This window comes from Drosophila novamexicana, unplaced genomic scaffold (genome assembly GCF_003285875.2).
Source record: "Drosophila novamexicana strain 15010-1031.04,08,12 unplaced genomic scaffold, DnovRS2.1 tig00001062-arrow-arrow-pilon, whole genome shotgun sequence".
Classification (NCBI taxonomy): domain Eukaryota; kingdom Metazoa; phylum Arthropoda; class Insecta; order Diptera; family Drosophilidae; genus Drosophila; species Drosophila novamexicana.
In genome coordinates this window covers 1,447,031-1,473,203 of record NW_020824838.1, presented here as the reverse complement: position 1 = coordinate 1,473,203, position 26,173 = coordinate 1,447,031, and the positions used below count along the sequence as shown (strand labels likewise).

Below are 26,173 nucleotides of genomic sequence, written 5' to 3'. Positions count from 1 at the left end.
CAGCATATAATATGGAAAACATTTACATTTTTTATGGTATTAAAACTAGCTTTAGTATTTAATCGTCGATTCCAAAAAATACTTGTTAAACTTGCGCCATCCAAATCTCTTCTTTGGGTCCTTTTTGCTCCAAGACGGCGCAAGGTTCGGCATTAGGCCAGCCTTTTGAGCCATGGTAACTAGTGTGCCCATCTTCTTTTGCTGCCGATGACACAATCCTGTTATACGTCTAGGCAACATGCAGCCATCAGAACGGACGTATTGCGATAAAATTAGCACGTCCGTGTGCTTAATGTCCAAACCCAATGTGCACTCTGGGCAAAAGGTGCTGGCACAGGCAGGTTTGAGCATCTTTTCTGAACGTGGTGATGCCACGTTTACGCCCTCAAAGACCAGTGCATTGTTTTCCAGTTTCTCATGTACTTAAAATACGACAAAATTTGTTTTCAAAACAAACTCAGCAAGGTTATGAAACATCCCGTTGTGTGCCAGGCATTGTACTTACTTTCTTTTATTAACAATGGTGTGCTTGTTGCAATCCTACGTGTCTGCCAGAACGTTCCTCGGAAAGTGCTGGTGGCTGCTTTTAATAAAGTTGCCATGTTTTCATTAATAATTTAATTATCAAACGCAATTTCTGCTATTTACAATGGTCCCTCTGACTTATTTTCGATAGATATCGAAACTTGCACCATATATTTATGCAGCTATCGATAGCCTTTCGCTTTTGTTGCAGATAGTAATTGAATTCCTAGCTTAAAAAATGTGTAAGTTTATATTTTCGCGAAAAAAATGCAGTAGATGCAATTGTTATAATAAATATGTTTTGCAGCCGCCTCAATCACAACCAAAAGCACTCTGATCTCTACAATTATCTCTGGCATACTGAGCTTTGTTATTTTTGCAACGCTGCGTTTCTATGCCCAATGGTTTAATGATTCCCAACTAAATATTTTGTTTGGCGGCTATCTGTTTTCTTGGTTGTTTATATTAAGCCTCACATGTTTATCAAATGCTGAAATGCTGATCTTCGGGCCTGATTTTCAAGCCAAACTTGTGCCGGAGATTTTATTATGTTTATCGTTAACAGCGGCTGCTGCGGGCGTTGTTCATCGCGTTTGTGCAACAACCAGGTAAGTTAATGCCGACGCTTACGCAGAAATCGCAATTAATTGTTGTTTTTCTCTTAGTATTCTATTCTCCCTGGTGGGATTGTATTTTCTTAATCGAATCTCTTCCAACTACTACAACAGTGTGGTGGTGCCCGTGGATGTCCCTATGCGGAAAAGCGCAAAAAAGTATAAATAATAAAACATAAATGTGTGTGTTATATATAACATGATAAATACATATATGTATATTGTAAAACCTAAAAACTTATTCTTTTGTTATGCACCGCTTCGTTTCCAGGCTCTGAAGCTATTTCATTTCCAGCTTCCGGTAAAAGGTTCAGTATGTTAAAGTCAATAAAGCGTACCAACTGCGAAAATGTATATTTAGCTTAAAGTATTATTATTGATATTTAGGCAAGCCCTCATACCATCAAGCCTGCTTTACATTTGTCTTCCTTGTGCTTCTCTTCCAGCTTGTTTCTGAGCATCTTGAACCACTCCGTTATTTCAGCCCCAGTCTCTGCTTGGGGCAGCTCAAAGCCCCGGTACCCGGCTTGCTTTAATGCCGCGTTGTTATTGTTAAACGCAGCTGTTGCCAATATTAATGCAAAGCTCTTAACCAATGTGTATATTTTTTTCAGTGACCATTCGTCTAGTATTGTCTCCACCTTTAGGGTTTTAATCATTTGCCAGACTTCTGAAATCTTTTAAACAAAAGTAAACACGAATATTCGGTTTTTGCCTGACTTACATTTCGATATATATGCATGACAACTGGACTCGTATTCGCCAGCTCGACTATAAAAGCGCGCAAAAGGCCCAGTGATATCATTTTTCCCGTTTCACTTGCTGTGATTATATGCGGTATTGCCCATAATAAATAAAGCATATAATCATAGTCAGTATGGTTCTCAGCAAGGCTTGCAGCGAATTTTAAGTTATCAAGTAATTCACGAGTGGCATAGTCAATCATTGTTGGCTTTAACATGTCTGAATAATTGAAACAATCGTTCAAGAGTTCGAGCCGCTGATTTTGTATTTCAGGATCTCCTAGTATAAGCAACATAATGGCAGCGGAATATAAAGACGTTATTTCCTCAAGGCTCAAATCTTTTTTAAGTGCCTTTAAAAAGTCTCCACAGATCTGAATTGGAGGAATAGTTCTAAAAACGATATTTACATTCAAATCAAATCTACTGCACCTTTTGCACATCTTCCTGTGTTTTGAACGTATTTTTATGCCCGCTATAATCATAGTACTGTTCAAGGGGTTGTAATTTTACTAGTACTTGGTGCAACTGCATATATTTAAAATTCTTAAAATTCGAATCCATATTTACCACTATATTCTGAGAGCAGCAAATATTTATCAGCTGTGTATCAGCGTCTTTCATTTAAGCGATAGTATCGAGCACTTTGATAATATCGATAAAACAGAACCATCGTTGATATTGCCGCTATCGCAGCACTGCATTAGTGTTTTTCGCACGCTCGCACACGGACTAACAGCTCAATTTCTTCAGCAAAACAGCTTTTTTTGTTTTAATCGTAAGTACATAATAAAATTTTGTGAAAAAATTTCAAAGTATTATTAAGTTGATTACTACGCTTGTTAGTTATGTGTTATTTCTGATCAATTGCGCAATTTTATAAAAAGATTGCGCGCAATAAGGCCTCAAGTCTTAGTCATTTATGTATGCTTGTGTCTGTATTAGTGCATGCATACATACTTGTGTATTGTCTGTACATATAATTTTTAAGAAAGGTTATGATATACATGTATTATGTGTATGTGGGCTTATTTGTAAAAACGAACCCCATATTTAAGTTACAGTGATTCATAATCATTGCAAATAATCAATGCTTTTATAACATACAAGTGCGACTGTACGCTTATAATTAAATAAGTGCCACGAAATACGCATTCACAATGTTCTAATGGCGGAAGAGAAAGCATTCATTGTGAATGAAACGTTGAATTTTCAACGGCATTCGCAAAAGAGCTGGTTCATTATTGCATTGGCGAAGCCCAGACAAATAGAACCTCGAAATTTATGTGCACACAGACGAAATACATGGACAGACATGTATATACATGTGTGTGAGCTGTTTGAATGCCAATGTATTGCCACAAAATGGCGCCGACCACATGTCGTCGTGTCGTTATCGTCGGCATTCAACGAAATGTGTGTGTCATTTGCTTTCTGAATTTCGTTTAATAAAGTGGTGTGCGCAGAAGAGGCGCTCGAACGTCAAAAACACTTTAACAGCAAAGAATACACATGTATGTATATAGTAGCCGATTGTGATATTTAATAAAAATAGAATTTTTGACATACACTGAATTTAAAAGCAACAAAATTGTTAAAGTTAATATTTAAACAGAAAACACAATCGGCAGAAATTTCTGCGGGTTTTTCTCTCTCCCTCTCTCAACTGTTGAGTGTCTCTGTGTGTGCGTGCGTGTCAATTTTACAGTTAAAATTAAAGTAGACGCAAATTTGGGAAAAACAAAGCACAAAGAAAACTTATTACCTCCATTTTGATTGCACTGCGCTTATTGTCCAGCTAGTCCAAGGTAAAAAATTCGAAGTCTGTTCGAGAATTTTGCAACTAACGGCCAGTTAAACTCACACATGCATGCGACTATGTATGCACGTCTAACCTCCTAGAAACTCGCTCGCGCGTTCACATTTTAGTACGATACAATAAGAAACGCACGCTGAAGCAAGATCTTTGGCAAATTTACATCCGTTAAGTGAAAGTATAAGTATAATTTGTTGCAAATAAAACTCGCTAAAAATTAAGTTCGACAACAAAGCCTTTGTGTATACACATATGTATTAAGTATACATTGACCTCGTTTGCAAGCGCGCTCCCAGTAACAGTCAACGTGCTTATGTACATATTTTCAAAAATTTCACTTTATTCTGATGTTTCTTTGCTCGCTTCTTCTTTAGGCGAGCTCTCACAGTTCGCCTTTCATTGGCCGTTCGGCATTATCAAACTGTAAGAGATTATACGCATGTACATATGTATGTGTGCTTGCGTGTGTGAGGCACACACGATCAAGCAACTTTTTTTTTTTAGGTTAGATAGCATTGGCACACGATTTGATTCAACGTGTAAGCATTTTCACACATACAGAACCTAGTAACCTTGTATATCACGTCATATATATATTTACTGTAAAAAAGAAAATACAAATTTACTAAAAAAAAAATAAAATTTATTGTCTCTACTTCATATCTGCAGCAATTTATTGTATGAGTCAAAAAACTGAAAGACCAGTGCTATCGGGTCAACGCATCAAGACCAGAAAAAGAGGTAAGCTAAGATTAGAATAGTTTTCAAATATTTCTGAACGTATTACTGTTGTTTCGGATTAGATGAAAGAGAAAAATATGACCCAACGGGATTCCGTGATGCGGTCATTGCTGGTCTCGAAAAAACTGAAGGCGACCTGGATCAAATCTCTAAGTTTCTAGACAGCGCGGGCAACAAGCTCGATTATCGTCGTTACGGTGAAGTGCTGTTTGATATATTGATTGCGGGTGGTCTATTAGGTGAGTGAAAAGTGAATCTATATAAAATACCGCCTCAGCTAATATTTAAATGTATCACTGCCTTAGTGCCTGGCGGTTCTATATCTCAGGATGGCGAAAAGCCACGCACAAGTTACTGCATATTCGATGCACCCGAGGATATGGAGTCAATGCGCAACCATGAGCAGGTTAGTATATCGTTGACACCAATGCTGCGTGCATATTATTAGAACCGGTTATTAATCGATGCAGATAATCGGTGTCATTATATGCTAAATGAAACGCCTCATTTTACTTGTCTTTATTTTGTATAGAAATAATTACAACAATCTAAAGATTTCTAATGTTGCGACAAACCAGTCGAGTCGTGTTTTGAATACACATCTATGTATTTTTGTAAACCTTAGTCGCATGTTATTAGAACTGGTTATTAATTACTTGTATTATAATCGGTGTCAAAATTATGCAAAATGAAACGCCACATTTTACTTGTCTTTAATCTTTCGCAAAACTCGATTTTTAAAGATTTCTAATGTTGCGACAATATAAATTTTTAAAAACTATTGAATACGCCCAAACTTAATAATGCCTAATGTCTAATGTAAAACTTAAATGTTTGCAGGTGTTTGTTAAACTCATTAGACGGTACAAGTACCTTGAGAAAATGTTCGAAGAGGAAATGGGTAAAGTTTTGTTATTCGTAAAGGGCTTTACGCCAAGTGAACGCATTAAGCTTGCGCGCATGACTGCGCTCTGGTTAGGTAAGCATATTCATTTAATTTAATTACATATCAATAATAATATTGTAGTCACCTGTTATATTATGAGTTTTGAGCAACGATCATACACTCGTACTACAGTTGGCTAATATTAAATTTATAGTCTTGGTATACTGACTCTTGCATGTAAAAGTATAATCCTAATGCAAAAGCCACGAGCCCAAGCACATTTTTGCCCATGTCTAAGAACATTGTAGGGTTTTTAAATAACGTTCTAAATGGGGTTCTCATTGCACTTTGCAGTTAATGGCTCTGTACCGCCAAATGTATTGCTGGTACTAAACAATGAGCATCTGATTAAGGATGGCATTGCACTCGAGTTTTTATTGGAGCTGTTTTTGACGTTCAAGCAAGAGAAGGGCATTGCATATCTTATTCAGGCGCTTAAAAAGGGTGGACTGGAAAGCAAGTAAGTTACATCAAATTTTTGTAAATTGGAATGTTTTCAGGAAGATCTACATGTATATCTTGTTAATCTTTAATTAACATTCCTAGAGTAATTACTTACACGGAATTTAATGCATGTCGCAAATAAACTAGCTTTATTTGGGTGCCCATTTCATTTCGTACATTAGCACACCGTAACGAATTTAACGTGCATCAGGTAGAACTATAACGAATGTCATTTTCGTTGCAGACTTATGGACTTTTTCCCACTAAACAAACGTACTGAGGAATATTTTAAACAAGTTTTTCTTGACAAAGAACTCAATGAGATCATAAAATTGCATAAGGCTCAGGCCAGCCAAGAGGCCAAACGTGAACTGCAGCAGACCCTCATCGATGATATTAACGATGAGAAGGCACATAATGAAATAACTGCAGACATCAAAGAGTTTGCACTACGTACCAACATTCCTGATCATGAAATAATTGTTATTGTAAGTGGTCCTGTCTCTGTGTATTCTTTACAGCTTTTCTTATATTATTCTAATTAAACTTGATTTATTAGATTTGGTCCACAATCATGTCGTTGGGAGAATGGAACAAAAAGGAGGAGCTTGTCACCGATCAAGCGGTGCGTCATCTAAAGACATATTGCACATTGTTGCAGGCGTTTGCCTCAACAGATCGTTCAGAATTGGCATTGATATTAAAAGTGCAGGAGTTCTGCTACGAAAATATGAATTTCATGAAAGCGTTCCAAAAGATAATCTTGTTGTTTTACAAGACCGAGGTATTGTCCGAGGAGATCATCTTGCGCTGGTACAAGGACGGACACTCTAACAAGGGCAAGATGCATTTCCTTGAACAAATGCGCAAATTCGCCGAATGGCTCCAATCTGCCGAGGAAGGTTAGTATCTAAGAAAAGATGTTATGAAGAAAATTTATTATAAGGCTGGCAATTTTTGAGAATGGTTTTGCCTTTTGTGTGGCATTTTCATTGTACAAAATTGCAAGAGCATTTGGGTTTTTTGCTTGCCTCGTTGTTTTAAAACCATAGAACAACGCAGGCCAATGAAAACCTGGACATTCCATTGAATAATGCTGCATATTTCCTTACCAACTTTTTAAGTTGTACAAAGTCTTAAAAAGCTCATGTAAAATATGCAAGAGCAAAAGAATGATTGGGTGTCCATATAACTAAACATAGTTACATTTGGCCAATAATCGTTCGGACAATCATTCATACTTACGTCTTTTGCTAGCAGTTGAACGTGTGCATACTCTTTAAAATTGTTTGTTAAAGTTGTACTCCCAATGGGTAACACTCTTTATAAAGTATGCCAGAGCAAAAGAATGGTTGGGTGTCCATATAACTTCACATAGTTACATTTGGCCAATAATCGTTCGGACAAATTTAACTTGTTATGCATTTGGCAATAGTAATCTAATAAACATATATATATTGCCTACTTTTTACTTTTAGAATCTGAATCGGAGGATGAGCAAAAGTTAGGCGACTAACAAATATATTAGGCGCAGTCCATTATCTCGGCATTAAACCAACTGCAACTATACGGAGTCGCCATCATCATCAATATATATGCATATGTGTATATATATATATATATTTCGCATTACCAACAGCCAACCGAACTACACTCCCCTTTGGAAGTTTCCTAGATGTTAACAAGACCCATGGACTTTGCAACGTAAAGAGAGAGGAGAGAGCCAAGCCGCAAAATTCGAAATTTACTGTACACAATTTAATAGTTTTTCAAAACCACTTTCTACATTTCAAAATGTGCACTTAAACTTGTTAAATTTATTTTGAGCAATATTTAAGTGAATTTCAAAACAAACAAAAAATGAAAAAGATACAAACACAAAACTTGAAAAATTGTTTATATATATGTATGCAAACAAAAAAAGGCCAGAAAATCTTGTTATTATTATGTTGCATCTGAAAACAAACAAAAAAAAACACATTCAATGTAATTCTCTTATTTAAAAGTCAGCAATGATTTTAAGTAATAACTGGTCAGGTCTTTTAGGAAAAATAGTAAATGCAAATTATGCAGTTAGACATCGACACACAATTTGTGTATATTTGAATGATTAACAATGACAAGCTTAATCGGCTATCTTACAGCAGATGAAAAACATACAAACATGTCTTGGGAAAACACATCTCAAATGAAAATGGGGGAAAGTTAATTGAAAAGGCGATTGCATGCAAGAAAAAATATACATACAGTAATATATACAATTAAAGTAAACAAATTTAAAACAAGAATTCGTTTTTATTGTACTCATGGGCAAAAACCTGAAGCATCTCGAATCGATTTAATATGGGATTGTCGAATAACTAAAAAAAAAATTATCAAAATAATAAACTAGAAATATTAATATCATATTAATTTAACCAATTTTCAATGAAGGAATTTATCCTCGAAATACAACAATAAAAGAAATTTAATCTTCAGGATCCAATAATATAGAGCTAAAAAGTTATAGTGTATTGAACGAGCTCCTCCTATTCAAACAAGCATATAAACTTTTTTGTTTTTCAGATCACGCCGAGATAAGAACATTATTTTCTAAGTTCCAAGAAGTCAGCATACTAAATTTTAAATTAATAATTTTTACAGACATTTAATTTTTTTTTTTTTTAACTTAAAATGTTTTTTTTTTAATGAATGTGCCTAATGCTGTCTCAAATTTTGGAAAGACCCTAAAATGCACAACCATGCTATAAATACTACCCAAAGCCATGTGTACATATAAACGAGCCCTAGCCAATCCAATCTTAGGTTCGGTTAATTTTCAATTCGCGGGTTAGACTCCAATTGGTTTTTGTTTCAAGGATTTCTACGGCCTACATGTGTTAGCGAACTTTTTAATGCAGTCGAATTATAAAGAGTGCGAAATTTGTTGATTGTTTTTTGTTTTTGGAAATACTGTTTTTATTCAACATAAATTTTGTTTAAGTTTAAAAGTAAGTTTGTTGCATTTGTATTTCATTTTAATCGATGTTATATAATAATGCATATGCTATTGATTTTATTGTATGCTAAATTTGTAGTTATTTTTCGTGAACACGCAAACATTAAAATACAATTATTCTGTGTGTACTTGTTTAGAGCCAGATATGAACGTGCGTTTATAAAGCAATTGTGCGGCAACAGCGGCAGCCATATAAATTGAGACTTATAATTTCCATTTTTTTTTTCAATTTTACATTTAAGTATATATATTTATATATATATATGTATTATATGATTTGGAATTGGAAGAAGGTAAAATATGGGGGCTTTTATATGTTTTAACAAATTTAGCTACTTGGCCACTTGGCAATACTTCGTTAACTGCGCGTGCGTTAGGGTAACTGTGTATTCGTATTTAACTTGTTCAACAACATCTGATGATTATTTATGGCCTTTAAAATGTGCCAGTTGCTAGGACGCCGGCGCACATTGTCCTCGAGCCAGCGAAATGCGACTAAATAAATTTCGGTGACAAGCGGACAATAATGCTGAGTGTGCACGCGTGCGGCCTGCAAGTGGCACATACATTGATAATTATCAATTATATTAATAATCATTGATAATTGTTGCCGCTGTGACGCACATTGCAATTGAATAACATGGCTAAAGAAAAGGGGATAACAATAATAAACAAACAGTTAATAAAAATGTACAACAAAATTTACAGACAAGGGCAAAACAAAAAGAATTTTACAAAAATGATATAGGCGCATTTGAATCGCCAGAACTAATAACGGATCGCAAAGTATTGAGGAATGTTATTATAATTAGCTTATATTGTTAACGCCGGTTAGTTCATAGAAAACAAACTTTAACAAACTCTTTTACGGATTTGAATGCACTTAGAACTGTGTTTATCTGTTGAAATATACTCTAATATATCATAATTGGCAAATATGTAAGTACTTTTAACACATAATTGCTGCCTACATATTTGACCAACATATTTTGTTTTTCTCAGTTTGACTATAAAAAGACAACGGCAATAATAATAATAATTAATAGACACAATTTTGTTAAATGAGTTCAAGAGTATGAGTTTTCTTCTTCCATTATTAAGTGGTTGTTTTTTTTCTTGTTGTTGTTATAAGCTTGAACTGTTCTGTTTTTTTCACTTAAAGAAAATTTTTAATCGGTGAATTTGCGATTAACATTGCGTCCGAACAGGGCGTTACGGATTTCTGGCACAAGCTGCTGTGAAATCAATTCTAATCTGGACTCCAGGGTATTTGGCACCTACAAAGTGAACATGGGTCATTAATAAAATAGCTTAAGCAGTAAAATTGTTTGCCACGCACCTTGATGCGTCCATTCAAAGCCAACAGCTCAACACCACCACAGGTATTGGGTGAAAGATACTCCTTTTCGTCGATATAAAACTCAACATCCTGTCTCATTGCGGCTTTGTACTGCTCAATAGCTGAAGGGATTACTGCCCTAACAAGGGGCACATCGACTTGACGGCAGCGTAGGGTTACTTTAGGTTCCATTACCTGATACAGGCCTTGGACAATTAGTTTCTCAAGAACGGTCTTGTATTCGGATTCGTTCTGGGTGACTTCGCCGAGACGTTTGCGTGCATCATCCAGCACACTGCCAACATGATCCTCGCGCACTTTGAGCACCTGTAAGTGGCAAGTAAACCCAAAGTAGAATTTTTTTTCCAAATGGTAAAACTGGTTTGCATATAAAAACCGACCTTCAAGCGAGCTTGATTGAGCATGTTTGAGGATTGGATTTTCTTCTGCAGCTCAACTTGCTTCTCCTTTTTCTCGTAGTACTCCATAATCTTGAGACGCTGTTGTTGGACGAGACGTCCCTTCTCAATATTGAACTCTTCTTCGGCTTTGGCATCGATCTCCTCGGCTTTTTCATTGGCCTCCTGCTCAATGAATGCCATCATATGTTTGATCTGAAAAGAAAAAGTATTAAATAAGCTTCGTAAATCAAAATCTATTAAAGTTGAGATAAAACAGTGGGTGATGGATAGAACAAACCTAAAACTAATCACATGATTAGGCAACTATATATCTACATTTGTGTAGCTAAAACATTTGCTGCTCAGCTAAATCATTAGCAGCTGTCGCCCGGCGCACCGTTACGTTGACCAAAAGTAAATATTCATTTAATATATTTTACTTTCAGAAAAAAAAAACTATCCAATGGCATTGATAAGGCACGGCAAGTTCATTTACAGCGCAGTCGTGTGACAGTGTTCGCACTAGTGTATTAGCTGCGCTAGTCGTCTCCCTTTAACACATTGCTCAAGTGTAGTGCGTGTCACATGACCAATAAGCATTTTGGTTTTTGCGTAAAACTTTGAACAATACGTTTTTCCACCAACAACAGATTCAAAACGCATTTTTAATTTACTCAAAAACTAATTCATACGCTGTCTTATATGCACATAAAACACTTTGTGTCAACCCAGATTAGATATTTTAATGTATAGTGACTAAAAAAGCTGCACGCAAAATTCACATGACTACGGTGAGAATCCCATGACTTCGCCATCTTTCTCGTTACCCGAATCCGTGGCATTGAAATTATTGTTCAATTGGAAAAACATTTCTGTTTTACATGTTTAACTTAACTAAATACCCTCAAAATAGATTGTTTTTCGTTTTACACATGTTATTTACCTGTTTCTGTACATCAGCATCGCTCAAAGCCATCTTGACTGATTTGTCTCACTTGCCACAAAATCGAAATAGAAATTCAATAGTTCCGAAGGAATTCACGTACTACCGTGCCTGAAATGGTTTTAACTTTATAATAAATTTCTTAATTATACAACACGAAAGGAAAATTATAAAATAAAACTCCATACAACACGAGAGAAAAACGGAATCGGAAATTTACTTGCAGTGTGTGTGCCTTCTGCCCGTCGTCTGAAACTTTCACTACCACCAATCGATCATATGATTTTACTTCGTGATGCGCAGTGTTGTTAAGTACCGAAAAGCGAATCAAACTGTAGGCGATTGTATCGAGAAAGGCCTGAAAATAGTATCGATCCTAATCGATGTATGCTGGTAAGTAATATCTATGTGCATAGTTCGTATTTAAGACTACCATCACTATTATCGATACTGGCAGTACAGCTCTAATGTACGTATGTACATACGCTACTTTGTGAAAATTTGTTTTTCGTTTGCAATTAAATAATTCTTTAAAATAATCAGCATAATGGAGACGCTACTGGAGCAGCAGCGTCGGTACCACGAAGAGCGCGAGCGTCTAGTGAAACTGATGGTCGATGAGCATGCAACCAAGAAGCCCGGCGAAAAAGAGCGCATTCACAGTGAACACCGGCTAAAGTACCTAATGGAACTGCACCACCACGCCACCACACAGCTGCGCGAGCTGTATGAGGACAAGGACAATGAGCGAAAGGCTGAAATAGCGGCGTTATCTGGACCAAATGAGTTCAATGAATTCTATGCCCGTTTAAAGCAGATTAAACAGTTCTACAAATCTCATCCGGCCGAAGTCAGTGTTCCGCTTTCGGTGGAATTCGAAGAAATGATAAAGGTCTACAATAATCCCGACGAAATGAGCGCTCTGGTTGAGTTCACCGATGAGGAGGGTGGCGGCCGCTACTTGGATTTGAACGAGTGTTATGAGCTTTATTTAAATTTGCGGGGCGTTGAAAAATTGGACTACATTACGTACCTCATGTCCTTCGACCATGTCTTTGACATACCACGTGAGCGTAAAAATCGCGAGTACCGCAAGTATATTGAGACGCTTAACAATTATCTACACAGCTTTATTCTGCGCATCCAACCGCTACTAGACCTTGAAGGCGAGCTGGTTAAGGTTGAGCTCGATTTCCAGCGCCAATGGCTGCAAGGCGCATTCCCTGGCTGGTCATTAAAGGAGACTGAATCGGCGCTTGCAAATACGGGCGCGCATTTAGATTTATCAGCTTTCTCAAGCTGGGAGGAGCTGGCCTCTTTGGGCTTGGATCGTCTTAAGTCCGGGTTGGTCGCCTTGGGTCTCAAGTGTGGCGGCACTTTGGAGGAGCGGGCGCAACGTCTGTTCACCACCAAAGGCAAGAGTACTTTGGACCCGGCGCTAATGGCCAAGAAACCAACAACAAAAAGCGCCAATGCACAGACGCGTGAGAATGAACGAAATAAGGAAATCGCGCAGTTGGAGGCGCTGCTTTATAAATACGCCGAGCTGCTCTCCGAACAACGTGCGGCAACCAAGGAGAATGTCCAGCGTAAACAGGCACGAACTGGGGGCGAGCGCGATGACAGCGACGTTGAAGCTAGCGAGTCAGATAACGACGATGATCCGGATGCGGATGATGTTCCATTCAATCCCAAGAATTTGCCATTGGGCTGGGATGGCAAACCCATACCCTACTGGCTGTACAAGCTGCACGGATTGAATATCAGCTACAACTGCGAAATTTGTGGCAACTTCACTTATAAGGGCCCCAAGGCATTTCAGCGTCACTTTGCCGAGTGGCGGCACGCGCACGGTATGAGATGCCTGGGCATACCGAATACGGCGCATTTTGCGAATGTTACACAGATCGAAGATGCGATCACGTTGTGGGAGAAACTCAAGTCACAAAAGCAGAGCGAACGCTGGGTAGCCGACCAAGAAGAGGAATTCGAGGACTCCCTGGGCAATGTGGTCAATCGTAAGACATTTGAGGACTTGAAACGACAAGGATTGCTCTAAAAAGTAGTTTTTTTTTTATATGTCTCATGTAAAATGTATTGCTTAATATACAATTTTAAAACCTAACCACATATATGTGCATCCATTTTCAAGCCCACCTTGTCAACTGTTGCTAGGGGCAGTAGGGAAAATTTACGGGGCTCCAACTGCTGCGGATTGGCACTTGCTTGCAGCCAGGGAAACTCCTGGTATTGTGCATCATGGCTGAGCTGTGTAAAGGCAGTTTGTGTTGTATGAATATGCACCTTAAACTTTGCATTTTGACCGAGTTTCGGTAAATGTTTTACGCGGTCCGCCAATTTGTAAAGTGCCGCGCTTAGTTGTTGTTCGTACTCCATTAAATATTGATCCTGTGTGTGATCGGATTGAACCGGTTGCATTTCCAACAAGTAGCTTTCCGTGTGCTCTGGATCATTTCCATATATAATAACTTCTAGCTTCAGTTGTTGCGCGGGATTCTGCAGCAATTGCTGCACAGTTCTTAGCACATTGGCTAGGTAAGAATTTAATGCCGGAAATGCGACTATAAAGACTGGCGTGTTGTAAATGCGGCGCTTCTTAAAGATTTGTTCAGGATAAACACCGCGAACGTATAGTATATGATTTAAAATCACTTCAATTGCTTCCACATGTATTGCGCCAATATCATCTGATTCCATTATCATTTAAAACAAACAAAATATTTCATTAGCTCTTGTAAACATGCACAGCTATGTATTAAAATATACCGAAAATAAAACTGTAAGTCCGGTCACACTTTTCTTTTCGAATTTCGAAGCAAATTATCTTGATTGTTGCCTTAACTTTTAAACGCATCGATATAGTTACAAATAAATAAAGGACATTTATAATTTCTTTACTTTTACCAAGATAGTCAATACTACCAGTCAAAGGCGACGACAAATTTAAAGCTAATTCAAGTAGCTCGAAAAAACCTGCAGAACGTGAATTCAGCATAGATATAAAATTGATTTAAGACTGCTCAAAACAGTTTAAAAAGTAAACAAAACTCGTTTGTTTTGGTGTTTATTTAGTTTGCTTAAAAGAATTGCGTAGCCAATTTAGGCAACCAGAGCAGATGCCGTGCTGGATTCGTATTTCCAGTTCGGTGGCAGTACGCTCTTTGTTTTGTAGTAGCGCGCCAGGCGATGAATTCTGGACTCAACCAAAATCAAACGGAACTTGCCATCTTTATCCTTGCGATTGCGCTCCAAATGCTTACGGATGGCCACTGCCTTCTTGATCATGTGGTACAAATCCTCGGGAATGTCGGGTTTGAGACCAACCGACTTCATAATGCGCAGGATTTTGTTGCCATTAACAAAGCGTACTTGGGCCACACCATGGGAATCACGCAAAATGATACCTAAAATTATTGACGAGAGTTCAATTAACCTAACCTCAAACCGTAAACACAAACAATAAATACCAATTTTGGAGGGTGTCAGGCCCTTCTTGCCAAGTTTCTTGATCTGCTCCTTGACATCCTCGGCGTTAAGTTTCAGCCATGATGGCACTGTGCGTCTGTACGGTAGGGCGGACTGGGAAATACCCTTGCTGTAAAAAAAATGTTCCGTTTGAGTCGATTGCAAGTGACAACAGGAGCGGCAAGTGTTTTCGTTTGCAACATGTGCTTGCCTTCATGGCCTTTTTTGGTACATTTTCCGCGTAAAGTGTGTACAACAAATATTGCAAAGGCTAACGTGCACGAAGCAGGCACATTTTACGAGAACTCTTGCTCATTACAGCAATCGAAATGTGTATTTTACCCTGGAGCGTGCATACGACCCATGTTGAGCGCTTAGTTTTTGATACCGAAAAGAAAGTGGAGACTTGTCAAATGCCAAGTTGAGTAAAAATTCTACACACACAATGATACATTGCCAGAGTTGAGTTTTTTCTTCAGTCGGTCTCCATATCCAAAACACCTATCGATAACTAGTTGAAAACGTTACTGACGCAAAATGTCAGGACAGCTTGAATTTTTTTTTTTTTTTTTTTTTTGGAGCGCTTGTTGTCAACAATATGCGTCAAGGATAAATGGTAATGTACAAATTGCAGGCAACTTCCACAACAGCCTCTCTGGGTAAATCTGGTGTTTTTCGATTCGCTTTCCGGTCATTCGGCGCATTTAACACAATTGACAACTTGCAAATTGGCCACTTTCAAAGCCCTTTCCCTATCTGGTCGTTTAGTGCTTTAGACACTTTTAATACATTTCCTTAAAACTGAGTGCAAATAATTTAAGGAGAGCAAAAAGTCACAACATGTTGCATTTCAAAAGAGGCAGACATCTTAAGAGAACTGAACTGCAAAATACGAGTCCCTTTTAGCATGCTTAACAAAGGTTTCGCTATGTATTTACTGGTATGCACAGAATGCTAACAGTAGTTACTGATTTTGGTTTTGATTTTTTTTTTTTTTAATTTTGTAACCAAATGTGACCAGCGCGGCACGAAAATACTATCGTTATGACCTATCGTGTACTGCACTAGTTCATTACATTTTTGTGCGGCTTAAGATACATACCACTTCAGCCCTGTGAGAAAATTTCTGCGTCTAAAATTGAGAGAGCAAAACAAAATCGTAAGTACATAAATGCATACAGAGCTAATTGGGAAGAAAACACGGTTCGCGCCATTTATAAATTCCCAAATATTAAATAAAAGTTATATTCCACATGTGTTAATATTAGTTTCCGTGTTTTACCGCAGGCAAACAATTTTTGTGCCACCATTTTTGTTGTTCTGACGCTTGGCGTGCCCCATGTTAATGTGTATTATTTGTGTGTATGTATGTGCGCCTCAAAACATGCACACAGTTTCGCGAAATATGTACAAACTGTGATTGTTTGTTTAAAGATTCACGTTACGTCGTTAAAGAAACAGTAAAATGGATGCAGATACAGAAGAAGGTAAGTGTTCCCTAGCAATTTACATTGGTGGCGCCATCTACGCATTACATACATACAGTAAATCGGTGTAGGCTTCACAGATATTTATCTGCTCGTGTATGCCTGTGTGCCTACACACGTGTTGTTGTTAGTGCGTTATGTATGATGATCGCTTTGAGTCTGCTCAGTTGGTCAGTTGCTTCTTTGCTCTCGCCATGGACAGCTCTCATCGCCGGCGGCCAAGCGCGGACGGGCACACACTTTACGGTGATTAAGTCAGCGCTATTTTAATTTGAACACAGCTCGCTTAAACAATAGACGAAATGTGCTTCCCTCCAAACAATAAACAAAAAATTAATGTTTGATTACAGAATGGGCCAGTAGCAGCAGCAACAGATCCAGTTCCAGTGATGTAATAAAAAACCTACTGGAAGTTGCCAATTGCAGGCCAGGCACCAATGTGGCCAAGGCAATCGTTGCGTATCAAGAGTTTCCTGGCTTATCAACGCTGCTTCTGCTCCTGGAGGAGGTATCGAAAAATACAGATTTTTCGACCGATATGCGCTTGTCGCTTTCCTATGTAAGTAAAACCTAAAGTTTCCTTTAAAATTAACTAAAAGTATTTTTCCTATTTATCACGGACTCTCGCCTCGTTTAGTACATGGATGAATTTTTGCGGCAAGTATCCGGTGCGAGTGTGCCCCGACGCTCGGTTATTGCCGCCGCCGGCAGCGTGCTTCAATACTGCAGCAAAATCTATGGTGACAGGGTGGAGCTCATGTACCAGGTTGTGGAGCATCAGATCGAGGCGCTGCTCATTGCCGATCCCAAAAAGGATGAGAACAGCAATCGGTGAGTAAAACTGCAGTCGCACCGGCTGCCATGTGGTTAGTCATTGAGTTAGAGAAGCAAGATCTGTCGCCATGCTGTCTGCTTCAATTTCTTATCATGTGGTCGCTTATCGGTCCATTTGTCATTCTCTTCACATTCGCCGGTTCTACTTCCTTTTTTACGTCGGCTGAGCCATGCTCCACATGCTCCAATGCATTAGACAAAATGAATATGATAAAATATATTATATTATATATATTTAATTATTTATTTTAAAGAAAACGGTATTTAAAATTGTGAGTCAGAAAAATCTGTTTTTTAACTTTTAGAAAGTAAGAAATAATGTTTATTATCCTGAAGTCGATCATTTAAATATTAATTTAGTTGCCAATTTGAATTTTTTAGTAAAAACTTTAAAATTAATAATTCTCTAAATGTGTAAATCTCTCAGATTTTGTGTTCATTAATTTATAATAAACATTTTTTACGCTTTTTTAGCAAAAGAGATGCTAGCAAGCCGGAGGAGCCGCGTAAGCGTCGCATTAAGAAACTCACCCAAAAGGAATTCGATCCGTTTTCGTATAAGATGGAACCAAAAAAGTTCAAAATAATGTCCGATGAGAAGCGCTTCAGTCGCGTTGGATTCGAAACGAATATAAACAGAAATCGTACAATTGAGCACATGTATCAGGATCATACGCCTTCCCATCTTTGGAAGCATGCTTCCATCGTGGATCCAGCGAATCCCTACGAGCAGGATGAGAAAAAGAACTATAAGGTGTTTACATATCATCCGGAGCCCAGATACAATACTCTTCTGCCTGACATTCAGTTTGATCGTCTGAATTTGATCAAGGAATACGTGCATTCAAATCAAGTGGATGTATCCGATACTCTAAATAAGAACATGAGTAATAAGGAATATTTAGACGAGTACATAGCGCTAGAGAACCAAATGCTTGCCTCTCGCTATGGGGAAAAAACAGTGCTGAAGCGCACCCTGAATGTCGAAGAGGATGAACAGGCCAAGCGTTTGCGCCTGGAACTGCAGAAACGTTTGCTGGAATTCACTGATGAGAGCTCTAAACGTAGAAGGCTAACTGAAGAGATGGACGATAATCGTGATAGGAATCTGGAGACTGATGTAAGTGGAGCTCAGCGATCGCAAACCTCTATGGACTCAGTACTAGGCGAATCGCTGAGAACTTTGACGCTGACAGATTCATCAGAAGTACAACTTAATGGAAGCAAGATAGAATCACCTCCCTTTAGCAGCACGTTGCATATGAATGACGCCAGCTGCTTGGACAGCCAGCGTTTGGATCTGCAGCAGATCGAATCTATAAAGAAAGAGCCGCAACAGGAGTCTCAGACGCAGCTGGAATCACAACAGAAGGCCCAACTTGAACTCTCCACTGGCAAGGGTGATGATAGCAATGAGCAATCGTTGCAAATTGATTCAGGCATTGGCATGGATGATGTATGCGATACGCTGCCGACAGGTAAACTAAAATGCACTCTGTTTATGTAGACTCGTGTTGCACCAACAGATCAGGCTAAGATTTTTGTTAATCCTTTCTTTGTAGACAGATTTGACTCACATTCTTTGTTTACTTTTTATTTTATTTACGTATGTATTTCGTTTGCTGTGCTGCTGCCTGCATCCAAATATTGTGCAGCTCAATCTTTTGATGATGAGGGTGTTGTTCTTACAGATCTTATAGACGACCAGCATCTGCAGTCGCTATCGCCCAAGGTAATGGTGCGGGACATACTGCCCGGTGTGCCCGACAAAGCCAACCTGAGCGTGCGCGTGGACGCCGAAATGCTGGCCCTGAGCGGCATCAATGAAACGCTCGAGGAGATTGTTGATGTGCCACGTGAAGTGCACTATTCAATCGAGCGGAATTTGCTGCAGCTACCAGAAAAAAAGCTGCGAAAGGGTTCTCTCTTCAAGCTACCTAAAGAATTTGATTTATTTAAGAAAGCGGTAAGCATACCCGTCGACAAGTACTTTCCTTTAAACAAATATGTAAATACCCTTTAATTATGTTATAGCGCACACCAGCCAAGCGACAGGCTGAAGCCAAGGCGCCCGGTGCTCCCAGAGCCTTGCCTGTCGCTTCGCCTGTTGCCTCGCCTACGCATTCCGTATCGTCACTTGACAAATTTCCGGCATTGCCGTTGGATCAAATGGAATTCGATTCGGAGCTAAGTATGTAAAAATAATTTAATACAGTTTATGCAGCTGCCTAACTTATGTCTTTTATATTTCACAGATTTTCGCGGTTTTAGGCGTCCTACTTATGATTCAGGTATTGATCAGGAAGAGATTAGATTGGCCAACTCGCCAGCAGATGACGGCATCATCGTTGATGTGGGCTCCGAAGAACCATCGGATGGACCAAATGTAATTCAAGAAGTTAGAGCTTCTGAGCAAACAGAGAAGGACTTGACGTTGCCTGAAATTTCATTGGGCACAACAGAATCAAATGAAACGAAACCAAATGATGTACAACATACACAAGCAGATGACATAAGAGCCCAAGACATCACCGAAGAGGACCTAAGAATCCCCGATACCACTGCAGGGAACACAACACTACTAGAGAGTGGACTGAATGCCATGCCCATGGATTTGGCCACAAACGACATAGAGTTGGACTCAGACTGGGATGCAGAGGAAAGCGATTCGAGTGTTCAAGAAAACTGTAATAGCATAGATGCAGAAACTGATGCCAAGGTGAGAAATGCGGTGTCTAACCCGTTTTAATTGTAGAAACAAGTTAAGAGCAAGATAAGATCATGAGTATATATTCTGATATTGAAGACGGATCAAAGCATATTCTAACAACTGCAGGGTGTTAACTAACAGTCGATATTGGATACCTAAAACACGTACTTGAACTAGAAGTTAGTCGGGAAATTAAGCATATACACTTCTTAAATCAAATGTGTTCAAACCGGGGCGACATTTTATAACAACAATTTTAAAAATTTTTTGTATTTTGCAGATTATTGACTGGCATCGTCGACTGGCACCCACATTAGAAGCGGCGCATGCGCGTCAAAACTTTAGCATACAGAACCTAAATGACGAGATTATAGCCAAATGCCAGGAAAATGATGGAGAGGCAACACTTTCCGATGTGATAGAGGATAAGGACCCAACCAAACTATGTTGCTATATGCTGTCCTCACTACTGCTGGTAAGTGCCACAATGATATTCCAGCAATGTGTCCAACTTAATATTATTTTGCCTTGCAGACAAACCAGAGAAACGTGGAGCTTCAAATAGATAAACATGATAAGAGCAAGCCAATTGAAATGAATCAGTTTAAGATGAAATTGATTAGCACCGAAAGGAAACAAGTGAATCCCGAGGATGACATTGGCAATATGAACAGTTCCAATCAGCGTAGCAACCAGGCAGCATCACGGGAAACACCGCAATCTGCTAACGCTGCGCGTCGCAAGGCGCAAGAGCAACGTCCCACACTTGATGCAATTAATGTAAAAACAGTGCGCCTTATAAAACCTGTGCCCAAGGCAAGCGCACGGCCAGAGGATGCTGACTCTGGCATATCATCGCTGCCGGCATCCTTAATGTCTGTGTGGCCGACTGACATGTAGCGGAGGCCGTAGCAATTGTTGGTGTCTAGTGCTAAATGTGTGCCTCTGTCTTTAGTTTATGTATATAGTTGGTTAAGTCGCAGGGTTGACGTTCGTATATATGTGTGTACAATTCGATTCTCGTCCAGTAACCTTAAAATGTACAATGTTGTGTGTGTGTGTGATGCGAATCTAAAATTTAATCTAATGAGAATTATTCCTTGCAGCCGATCATATTGCGCCGGGGGCTGCCCTTTTCACAGGCTTACGTCAAAATTAAGAGGCTGTGCTGGCCGCGCAACTGACAAATGCATTAATGCATAATTCTTTTGTTTTTGTTTTTTTTTTTTTTTTTGTGACAATGTACAAAGTCTAGTTCTAAGAGTACTTTTAACATGAGATGCAATTTTTAGTTTTATTCAAATTTATGCTGCCAGCTTTTAGTTCTTTATGTTATGTAGTGTAAGCCAAAATTGAAGCAGTATTATTTAAGCTCGATTTCCTTACGTTTGAACAAGTTTTTCAAATTTCATTTTTTCTTATCATTTTCAAATTTCATTTTTTCTTATCATTTTCAAATTTCATTTTTTCTTATCATTTTCAATTCTTTATATATTTATTTTTCTTGATTTTCTTTTTTATATATTGTAAAATTTCATTTTCAGTTTCAATTTATTTTTTCACTTGCTTTACATTTATCTTTCGGTTTCTATTTTTGTTTTATAGTTTTTCAATAATTTCTTCATTTATGATTTTTATTTTTCCATTTATTCATTTTTCTCAACTTAAAATCTTTCAGAAACGCAAGTCTAAATAATAATAATGAAATCAAGATCACCCAGAGACACATATTGTGGAAATCATATAGAGCTGATAGTACTACAAAAATCAAGTACCTGATCTCCTAGTGTGTAAAAATTGTTTTTCCAACTTTTAAAGACGGTTTATCTATTTACATATATATTACATACATATGAATGTGCAAAACAAAGCAAATTTTTTTTGTAGTAATCTAAGAAAGCATCTAAATGCAATGAAAAAGTCAAAGAAACTAAAAACAAGTTGTTTAAAATTACTGGAAAATCGGGTAATGAATGTTTTAATAGTTCGAGAATTGTGATAAAAATTGTTCAGAAAATCTGCTGGATTTACTTTTTGCTTAGCTGAGTACATGATTACATTGGAAAATTGTACATACATATGTGTATATATATACAGGTAATAAAATCAAGATCCTACGACTATTCAGTATCGCTGCCGTCCGATTTGGCCTTTTCCTCGTCCTTTTGTTCATCAGTCTTGTAGTGGCGATATTCTTTCTTGAGCTCCCACATGTTTTTGTGCGGATTTTTCATGTTGTAGTCGCAGACATCCTTAAGTATCTCCTTCAGGTAGCTAATTGGCTGATTGGTTATTTTCACCAGATCCTTAATATTATAGTACTGATGCTTTTCAAAGGCATGGAAAAGCATATCCATCACAGCATTCTTGTCGTCGCGTGCTTTCTTGCCCTCCGCCTTCTTACGCTCCCGATACTCAATCTAAAAATATGAGAAATTTTAAACAAATAGTAAAGACAAGTGCAGCTGATCTTACATTGTGTGCATGATCCTTTACTGGCTTGTAGTTCTGTACGATCTTGTCGATCGGCTGCACTCGACGTTGTGGCTCCGATGCCTTGCGTATGGACTCGAGCTTCAACTTCATGTAACAAGTGTCGGCAATAGGACGGCATTCAAGCTTTTGGACGATGCGACCTTCCATGTACAGCTTTTCACTATCTGGCGTCCCTGAAGCGGCACCTGTGCCATTTTCCTTACCGTTGCTGGCGACGGCCGCCGCCTCTGTGGGTGCCATGTGGGAGAAAACGCCGAGTGTCTGTTTCGTCACCTGTGACACGTCAAGCACATGCTCTGTGGGTATCTTCTCATCCGGATCCAGTGCGAGCACAGCGGGCGTGAGTGAAAGTGAGACTTGCGCCTTCTGGCCAGGCGTCTTGCTGATACGCAGTTTACCAACATCCATATTTGATGGCGCCTTTTCCCATTTCTGTGCAATGTATTTGGGTACTTTGACTAACCAAACGCCACGTCCGGCATTGGATAGATCCAAGTCCTTATCGATGATTTGCACTTTGTCCTTGTCATCCTTAGACATGTTTTCGTTTAAAATTTATTAATGCAACCGCACGTAAAATATGCAATTGCAAAATGTAAATTGCACAGCTGAGGCAACAGAGCTGCCACCAGGGTAGAAAATTACAATGCCAGCATGTTTGCAGAAGACAAGGTTGCGCAGAGAAACTCGCGACTGCAACTGCGTTGAATAAGTGACGTCATATATAAATAGGGGTTGCTAGAAAAATATTATATACTTGCTTGTCATATTGTGGTATTAATGACATAAGATAGCGGAGGTCAACTAGTGAACCAACATTAATATTGTACTTTTTGATTGCTTATCAGATTCAATCATTGTGCCCATCTCTTAATTCAATTTTATAAAAAGGGCATGACTGCCAACTCGGTTTATTGTTCAACAGTGCATCAGCTGATGCAAGTTTCACACGCTGGCTTTTTGCTGCGGGAAATTGTGTTGAGAAAAAGCAGTTAGAAAACGTCGGACTAGTAAATGGCACCGCCTGCAGCACGGGCGCGTTACAATGCCAACAAGGCTGACAACCAGATACTCACCAAGAAACCACCGAAACGATTAAATGGCAACAAAGACATTGCCGGCGATATCGTAGCCGGCAACAAAAAGGAGAAGAAGAAGAAGTACGTACACTGCCGCATAATAAAACACCAATAACATTAACTATGCATATCTTTTAGCAAACAATCGTCGTCCGCTGCGAACTCCGCGGAAAAGACGCAGTCTAGCCCCAATCCTATTATGCCCAGTGTCCACACAGCCTTCAAGACATTCGTGAGCGCGCGCCTTTGCAGCGCCATTTGGGCGTACATTTCTGACTGTGATGAGACTTTCAACTACTGGGAACCGCTGCATTACATCATTAATGGACATGGTTTGCAGACCTGGGAATATAGTCCGCAATTTGGTTTACGCTCCTACACATATCTACTCCTGCAAGGCGTGCCCGGCTGGATCTATCAAAAGCTGTTCAATCCGAGTCCCATTCTCATCTTCTACATGGTACGCTGCATGTTGGGCTTTGGCTGTGCGGTCATGGAGCGCTTTATGTACAAGTAAGTACACTTGGTCAACGTTTAGCGATCGTTATTCAATAGCTGGCTTGTCTTCCAGATCCATATGCCAGGAGTTTGGCATACATGTCGGACGCCTGTGGCTTATTTTCCAGCTGTTTAGTGTGGGCATGTTTGTATCTAGCACCGCATTGTTGCCCTCCTCGTTCTCCATGTATTTTGGCTGTTCTGCTTTGGCCGCCTGGTGGCAGCAACGCTATAGTTTGGCCATCTTTTTTACGGCCATTTCGGCGCTGCTGGGCTGGCCATTTGCGGCGTTAATTGGTGTACCGCTGGTGTTGGATCTGCTGCTACGCCAGCGCGACTGGCGTACTTTTGTGCAGTGGACGTTAATATCCGGCGCAACCATTGCACTGCCCATGATTGCCATCGATACGAGTTACTTTGGCAAACTGACTTTTGCGCCGCTCAACATTGTCTGGTATAATGTGTTCACTAGCCACGGGCCCAATATCTTTGGCACCGAACCTCTGAGCTACTACATCGTTAATGGTTTCTTGAATTTCAATATTATTTGGGTATGTTACTGGGTATGCTAAAAGTATAGACTGTTCCTAATTGTTATCATATTTTTAGCTGTTGGCCCTGCAACTACCCATAATGCTGGTCATGGACTATCTGATTGTTCCCGCCAAATTCAAGTCGACGCTTAATTTTCCGCGCTACATATCGCTGGCACCCCTCTATCTTTGGTTGTTGGTGTTCTTTGCACAACCGCATAAGGAGGAGCGCTTTCTGTTTCCGGTATACCCGCTGATCTCATTGTGCGGCGCCATTACAGTAGACGTTTATCAGCGCATCTATTTCCGCATCAAGTCGGTTATCTTTAAAATCAAGTTGGGAATTCACTATTTGGATCACAGCATGTTCATTGCCATTATCGTGATGGTGACCAGCACTCTGCTGGGCCTTTCGCGCGTCTTTGCGCTTTATCGCAACTATCATGCGCCAATGGATCTGATGCTGGAGCTCAACCAGTTTAAGACAACGCCACAATATCGTGCAGATGAAATTTATAATGTATGCGTGGGCAAGGACTGGTATCGGTATCCGGGCAGCTTCTTTTTCCCGGCTCGCAACTTCCGTTTGCGTTTCCTCAAATCTGAATTCCAAGGCATGTTGCCTGCCTACTATGTGGACGGCCCGAATGCCACCAAGGTTGTGAATCCGTATTTTAATGACCAAAATTTGGAGAACGAGCACATGTACTTCGATTACGACCAGTGTCATTTTCTAATGGACTTTGATGAGGGCAAATATACAACATTGGAGCCGAGCTATTCGAGACGCACGAAGGACTGGTCCATTATGAAGTCTCTGCCCTTCCTCATACCGGAAAAATCACACAAAGTGCTACGTGCCTTCTATGTGCCATTCGTCACCGACAATCACATAAAATACGGCGATTTCAATCTACTTAAGCGCAAAAAGACGCGCAATGGCAGCTAGAAGTGGCATTAACACGATGCCAGTCAATGACCATGCAATCCAAAGCAATTTTAAAATGCAGCTGTAATTAAAAAAATCCACATTTAATTTATATAACCCAAATTAGTATTGGTTGTGTTCCGTTCCTGTTTTGAATTTGAGCAAGTGAAAATGTCTTTTAATATTACCTAATTTTAGTTTGTAAGTTCACCAACGAAATGTTTAACTAAATTTGCCCATTATGCGTTTTTCTATTTTAATCAAGCCAAAGCTGTAAACATTATGCTGAATCGAACTAGAGTTTAAGATCAACGAAAATAAAAGCAATGAGATTCTTAAGGTATGAATTAATATTTGCAATTAATAAGTTGTTCAGGTGCTGTGAGGTTGTGCTGGGATTTTATAGTCATTAGATACGAGGAGAAACCCTCAACTGAAAAGCGAAACTAATTTAAATATCAATTCGATTACCCTATAATTTATAATTTTAATATAATTTGCTGATATGTTAATATGGTTGGACTGATGCATCCGTTAGATGCATAAAATATCGATTTTCATAGCCATGTCAGACTCCTATAGACATTTCTGTAAAAGTTCCGAAAAATAGAA

At 39.0% G+C, this 26,173-nt stretch overlaps 11 protein-coding genes across 17 annotated transcripts; 5 read left to right on the top strand and 6 right to left on the bottom strand.

Moving 5' to 3' along the window:
- Positions 1 to 3: 3 nt before the first annotated feature.
- LOC115766224 (39S ribosomal protein S18a, mitochondrial) lies at positions 4 to 692 on the bottom strand. Its single transcript, XM_030710080.1, has 2 exons — positions 506 to 692; positions 4 to 422 (listed from the first exon to the last, which is right to left on the bottom strand). Exons 1-2 carry the CDS (start codon positions 600 to 602, stop codon positions 52 to 54), a joined length of 468 nt encoding a protein of 155 aa, XP_030565940.1. The 5' UTR covers positions 603 to 692; the 3' UTR covers positions 4 to 51.
- Positions 686 to 1,341, top strand: LOC115766225 (protein KRTCAP2 homolog). Its single transcript, XM_030710081.1, has 3 exons — positions 686 to 767; positions 833 to 1,133; positions 1,191 to 1,341. The coding sequence occupies exons 1-3, from the start codon at positions 764 to 766 to the stop codon at positions 1,306 to 1,308; spliced, it is 423 nt and encodes a 140-aa protein (XP_030565941.1). The 5' UTR covers positions 686 to 763; the 3' UTR covers positions 1,309 to 1,341.
- Positions 1,215 to 2,535, bottom strand: LOC115766223. 2 transcript variants are annotated; one of them, XR_004018193.1, is made up of 6 exons: positions 2,453 to 2,535; positions 2,315 to 2,371; positions 1,864 to 2,256; positions 1,541 to 1,806; positions 1,350 to 1,480; positions 1,215 to 1,276 (listed from the first exon to the last, which is right to left on the bottom strand). XR_004018193.1 is itself a non-coding variant. In XM_030710078.1 (6 exons), the coding sequence occupies exons 1-5, from the start codon at positions 2,504 to 2,506 to the stop codon at positions 1,370 to 1,372; spliced, it is 891 nt and encodes a 296-aa protein (XP_030565938.1). In that variant the 5' UTR covers positions 2,507 to 2,535; the 3' UTR covers positions 1,218 to 1,276; positions 1,350 to 1,369. The 2 variants fall into 2 exon arrangements, 1 of the variants encoding a protein (XP_030565938.1); XM_030710078.1 differs by having other exon boundaries at positions 1,218 to 1,276; positions 1,541 to 1,816.
- Positions 2,536 to 2,586: 51 nt separating this feature from the next.
- LOC115766221 (protein krasavietz) lies at positions 2,587 to 7,704 on the top strand. Of its 3 annotated transcripts, none has more exons than XM_030710076.1 (9): positions 2,587 to 2,660; positions 4,368 to 4,439; positions 4,502 to 4,678; positions 4,745 to 4,845; positions 5,280 to 5,418; positions 5,680 to 5,845; positions 6,074 to 6,317; positions 6,389 to 6,731; positions 7,308 to 7,704. In XM_030710076.1, the coding sequence occupies exons 2-9, from the start codon at positions 4,379 to 4,381 to the stop codon at positions 7,343 to 7,345; spliced, it is 1,269 nt and encodes a 422-aa protein (XP_030565936.1). In that variant the 5' UTR covers positions 2,587 to 2,660; positions 4,368 to 4,378; the 3' UTR covers positions 7,346 to 7,704. The 3 variants fall into 3 exon arrangements, with proteins under 3 accessions (XP_030565936.1, XP_030565937.1, XP_030565935.1); XM_030710077.1 differs by lacking the exon at positions 2,587 to 2,660 and adding an exon at positions 3,322 to 3,396; XM_030710075.1 differs by lacking the exon at positions 2,587 to 2,660 and adding an exon at positions 3,469 to 3,690.
- A 2,203-nt stretch (positions 7,705 to 9,907) lies between these two features.
- On the bottom strand, positions 9,908 to 11,813 carry LOC115766217 (V-type proton ATPase subunit E). The gene is made up of 5 exons (XM_030710070.1): positions 11,731 to 11,813; positions 11,511 to 11,621; positions 10,568 to 10,780; positions 10,167 to 10,493; positions 9,908 to 10,104 (listed from the first exon to the last, which is right to left on the bottom strand). Exons 2-5 carry the CDS (start codon positions 11,541 to 11,543, stop codon positions 9,997 to 9,999), a joined length of 681 nt encoding a protein of 226 aa, XP_030565930.1. The 5' UTR covers positions 11,544 to 11,621; positions 11,731 to 11,813; the 3' UTR covers positions 9,908 to 9,996.
- LOC115766216 (splicing factor 3A subunit 3) lies at positions 11,796 to 13,629 on the top strand. Of its 2 annotated transcripts, none has more exons than XM_030710068.1 (2): positions 11,796 to 11,903; positions 12,054 to 13,629. In XM_030710068.1, exons 1-2 carry the CDS (start codon positions 11,806 to 11,808, stop codon positions 13,567 to 13,569), a joined length of 1,614 nt encoding a protein of 537 aa, XP_030565928.1. In that variant the 5' UTR covers positions 11,796 to 11,805; the 3' UTR covers positions 13,570 to 13,629. The 2 variants fall into 2 exon arrangements, with proteins under 2 accessions (XP_030565928.1, XP_030565929.1); XM_030710069.1 differs by lacking the exon at positions 11,796 to 11,903 and adding an exon at positions 11,960 to 11,979.
- Positions 13,557 to 14,506, bottom strand: LOC115766218 (mitotic spindle assembly checkpoint protein MAD2B). Its single transcript, XM_030710072.1, has one exon. It carries the CDS (start codon positions 14,232 to 14,234, stop codon positions 13,632 to 13,634), a length of 603 nt encoding a protein of 200 aa, XP_030565932.1. The 5' UTR covers positions 14,235 to 14,506; the 3' UTR covers positions 13,557 to 13,631.
- Positions 14,507 to 14,579: 73 nt separating this feature from the next.
- On the bottom strand, positions 14,580 to 15,438 carry LOC115766219 (40S ribosomal protein S13). Its single transcript, XM_030710073.1, has 3 exons — positions 15,339 to 15,438; positions 14,999 to 15,126; positions 14,580 to 14,935 (listed from the first exon to the last, which is right to left on the bottom strand). The coding sequence occupies exons 1-3, from the start codon at positions 15,359 to 15,361 to the stop codon at positions 14,631 to 14,633; spliced, it is 456 nt and encodes a 151-aa protein (XP_030565933.1). The 5' UTR covers positions 15,362 to 15,438; the 3' UTR covers positions 14,580 to 14,630.
- Positions 15,439 to 15,584: 146 nt separating this feature from the next.
- On the top strand, positions 15,585 to 21,427 carry LOC115766184. 3 transcript variants are annotated; one of them, XR_004018191.1, is made up of 12 exons: positions 15,591 to 15,936; positions 16,018 to 16,155; positions 16,284 to 16,483; positions 16,834 to 17,042; positions 17,121 to 17,314; positions 17,792 to 18,795; positions 18,973 to 19,283; positions 19,352 to 19,508; positions 19,573 to 20,036; positions 20,308 to 20,502; positions 20,562 to 21,067; positions 21,134 to 21,427. XR_004018191.1 is itself a non-coding variant. In XM_030710026.1 (11 exons), the coding sequence occupies exons 3-11, from the start codon at positions 16,462 to 16,464 to the stop codon at positions 20,925 to 20,927; spliced, it is 2,922 nt and encodes a 973-aa protein (XP_030565886.1). In that variant the 5' UTR covers positions 15,585 to 15,936; positions 16,018 to 16,155; positions 16,284 to 16,461; the 3' UTR covers positions 20,928 to 21,427. The 3 variants fall into 3 exon arrangements, 2 of the variants coding, with proteins under 2 accessions (XP_030565886.1, XP_030565887.1); XM_030710026.1 differs by having other exon boundaries at positions 15,585 to 15,936; positions 20,562 to 21,427; XM_030710027.1 differs by having other exon boundaries at positions 19,009 to 19,283; positions 20,562 to 21,427.
- A 213-nt stretch (positions 21,428 to 21,640) lies between these two features.
- Positions 21,641 to 23,132, bottom strand: LOC115766075 (general transcription factor IIF subunit 2). Its single transcript, XM_030709879.1, has 2 exons — positions 22,503 to 23,132; positions 21,641 to 22,447 (listed from the first exon to the last, which is right to left on the bottom strand). The coding sequence occupies exons 1-2, from the start codon at positions 23,061 to 23,063 to the stop codon at positions 22,148 to 22,150; spliced, it is 861 nt and encodes a 286-aa protein (XP_030565739.1). The 5' UTR covers positions 23,064 to 23,132; the 3' UTR covers positions 21,641 to 22,147.
- Positions 23,133 to 23,365: 233 nt separating this feature from the next.
- Positions 23,366 to 25,887, top strand: LOC115766192 (alpha-1,2-mannosyltransferase ALG9). Its single transcript, XM_030710036.1, has 4 exons — positions 23,366 to 23,683; positions 23,741 to 24,115; positions 24,174 to 24,651; positions 24,710 to 25,887. Exons 1-4 carry the CDS (start codon positions 23,538 to 23,540, stop codon positions 25,580 to 25,582), a joined length of 1,872 nt encoding a protein of 623 aa, XP_030565896.1. The 5' UTR covers positions 23,366 to 23,537; the 3' UTR covers positions 25,583 to 25,887.
- The last annotated feature ends 286 nt before the right edge of the window (positions 25,888 to 26,173 follow it).

Bases quoted from the DNA above. Each gene is read 5' to 3' on its own strand.
- LOC115766224 (XM_030710080.1), bottom strand. From the start codon at position 602: ATGGCAACTTTATTAAAAGCAGCCACCAGCACTTTCCGAGGAACGTTC. The intron at 423-505 runs GTAAGTACAATG...TCGTATTTTAAG, and splicing joins ACCATTGTTAATAAAAGAAA to TACATGAGAAACTGGAAAAC.
- LOC115766225 (XM_030710081.1), top strand. The intron at 1,134-1,190 runs GTAAGTTAATGC...TTTTTCTCTTAG, and splicing joins CGCGTTTGTGCAACAACCAG to TATTCTATTCTCCCTGGTGG.
- LOC115766223 (XM_030710078.1), bottom strand. From the start codon at position 2,506: ATGAAAGACGCTGATACACAGCTGATAAATATTTGCTGCTCTCAGAAT. The intron at 2,372-2,452 runs GTAAATATGGAT...CCCCTTGAACAG, and splicing joins GCTGCTCTCAGAATATAGTG to TACTATGATTATAGCGGGCA. The intron at 2,257-2,314 runs GTGCAGTAGATT...CCTCCAATTCAG, and splicing joins CACAGGAAGATGTGCAAAAG to ATCTGTGGAGACTTTTTAAA.
- LOC115766221 (XM_030710076.1), top strand. From the start codon at position 4,379: ATGAGTCAAAAAACTGAAAGACCAGTGCTATCGGGTCAACGCATCAAG. The intron at 4,846-5,279 runs GTTAGTATATCG...AAATGTTTGCAG, and splicing joins CAATGCGCAACCATGAGCAG to GTGTTTGTTAAACTCATTAG. The intron at 5,419-5,679 runs GTAAGCATATTC...TGCACTTTGCAG, and splicing joins CATGACTGCGCTCTGGTTAG to TTAATGGCTCTGTACCGCCA.
- LOC115766217 (XM_030710070.1), bottom strand. From the start codon at position 11,543: ATGGCTTTGAGCGATGCTGATGTACAGAAACAG. The intron at 10,781-11,510 runs GTAAATAACATG...TTTTCTTTTCAG, and splicing joins ATGCTGATGTACAGAAACAG to ATCAAACATATGATGGCATT. The intron at 10,105-10,166 runs GTGCGTGGCAAA...TTCACTTTGTAG, and splicing joins CTTTGAATGGACGCATCAAG to GTGCCAAATACCCTGGAGTC.
- LOC115766216 (XM_030710068.1), top strand. From the start codon at position 11,806: ATGCGCAGTGTTGTTAAGTACCGAAAAGCGAATCAAACTGTAGGCGAT. The intron at 11,904-12,053 runs GTAAGTAATATC...TAAAATAATCAG, and splicing joins ATCCTAATCGATGTATGCTG to CATAATGGAGACGCTACTGG.
- LOC115766218 (XM_030710072.1), bottom strand. From the start codon at position 14,234: ATGATAATGGAATCAGATGATATTGGCGCAATACATGTGGAAGCAATT.
- LOC115766219 (XM_030710073.1), bottom strand. From the start codon at position 15,361: ATGGGTCGTATGCACGCTCCAGG. The intron at 15,127-15,338 runs GTAAAATACACA...TTTTTTTTACAG, and splicing joins GGTCGTATGCACGCTCCAGG to CAAGGGTATTTCCCAGTCCG. The intron at 14,936-14,998 runs GTATTTATTGTT...CAATAATTTTAG, and splicing joins CCTGACACCCTCCAAAATTG to GTATCATTTTGCGTGATTCC.
- LOC115766184 (XM_030710026.1), top strand. From the start codon at position 16,462: ATGGATGCAGATACAGAAGAAG. The intron at 16,484-16,833 runs GTAAGTGTTCCC...GTTTGATTACAG, and splicing joins GGATGCAGATACAGAAGAAG to AATGGGCCAGTAGCAGCAGC. The intron at 17,043-17,120 runs GTAAGTAAAACC...CGCCTCGTTTAG, and splicing joins TGCGCTTGTCGCTTTCCTAT to TACATGGATGAATTTTTGCG.
- LOC115766075 (XM_030709879.1), bottom strand. From the start codon at position 23,063: ATGTCTAAGGATGACAAGGACAAAGTGCAAATCATCGATAAGGACTTG. The intron at 22,448-22,502 runs GTAAGATCAGCT...TCATATTTTTAG, and splicing joins TAAAGGATCATGCACACAAT to ATTGAGTATCGGGAGCGTAA.
- LOC115766192 (XM_030710036.1), top strand. From the start codon at position 23,538: ATGGCACCGCCTGCAGCACGGGCGCGTTACAATGCCAACAAGGCTGAC. The intron at 23,684-23,740 runs GTACGTACACTG...CATATCTTTTAG, and splicing joins AAAAAGGAGAAGAAGAAGAA to CAAACAATCGTCGTCCGCTG. The intron at 24,116-24,173 runs GTAAGTACACTT...CTTGTCTTCCAG, and splicing joins ATGGAGCGCTTTATGTACAA to ATCCATATGCCAGGAGTTTG.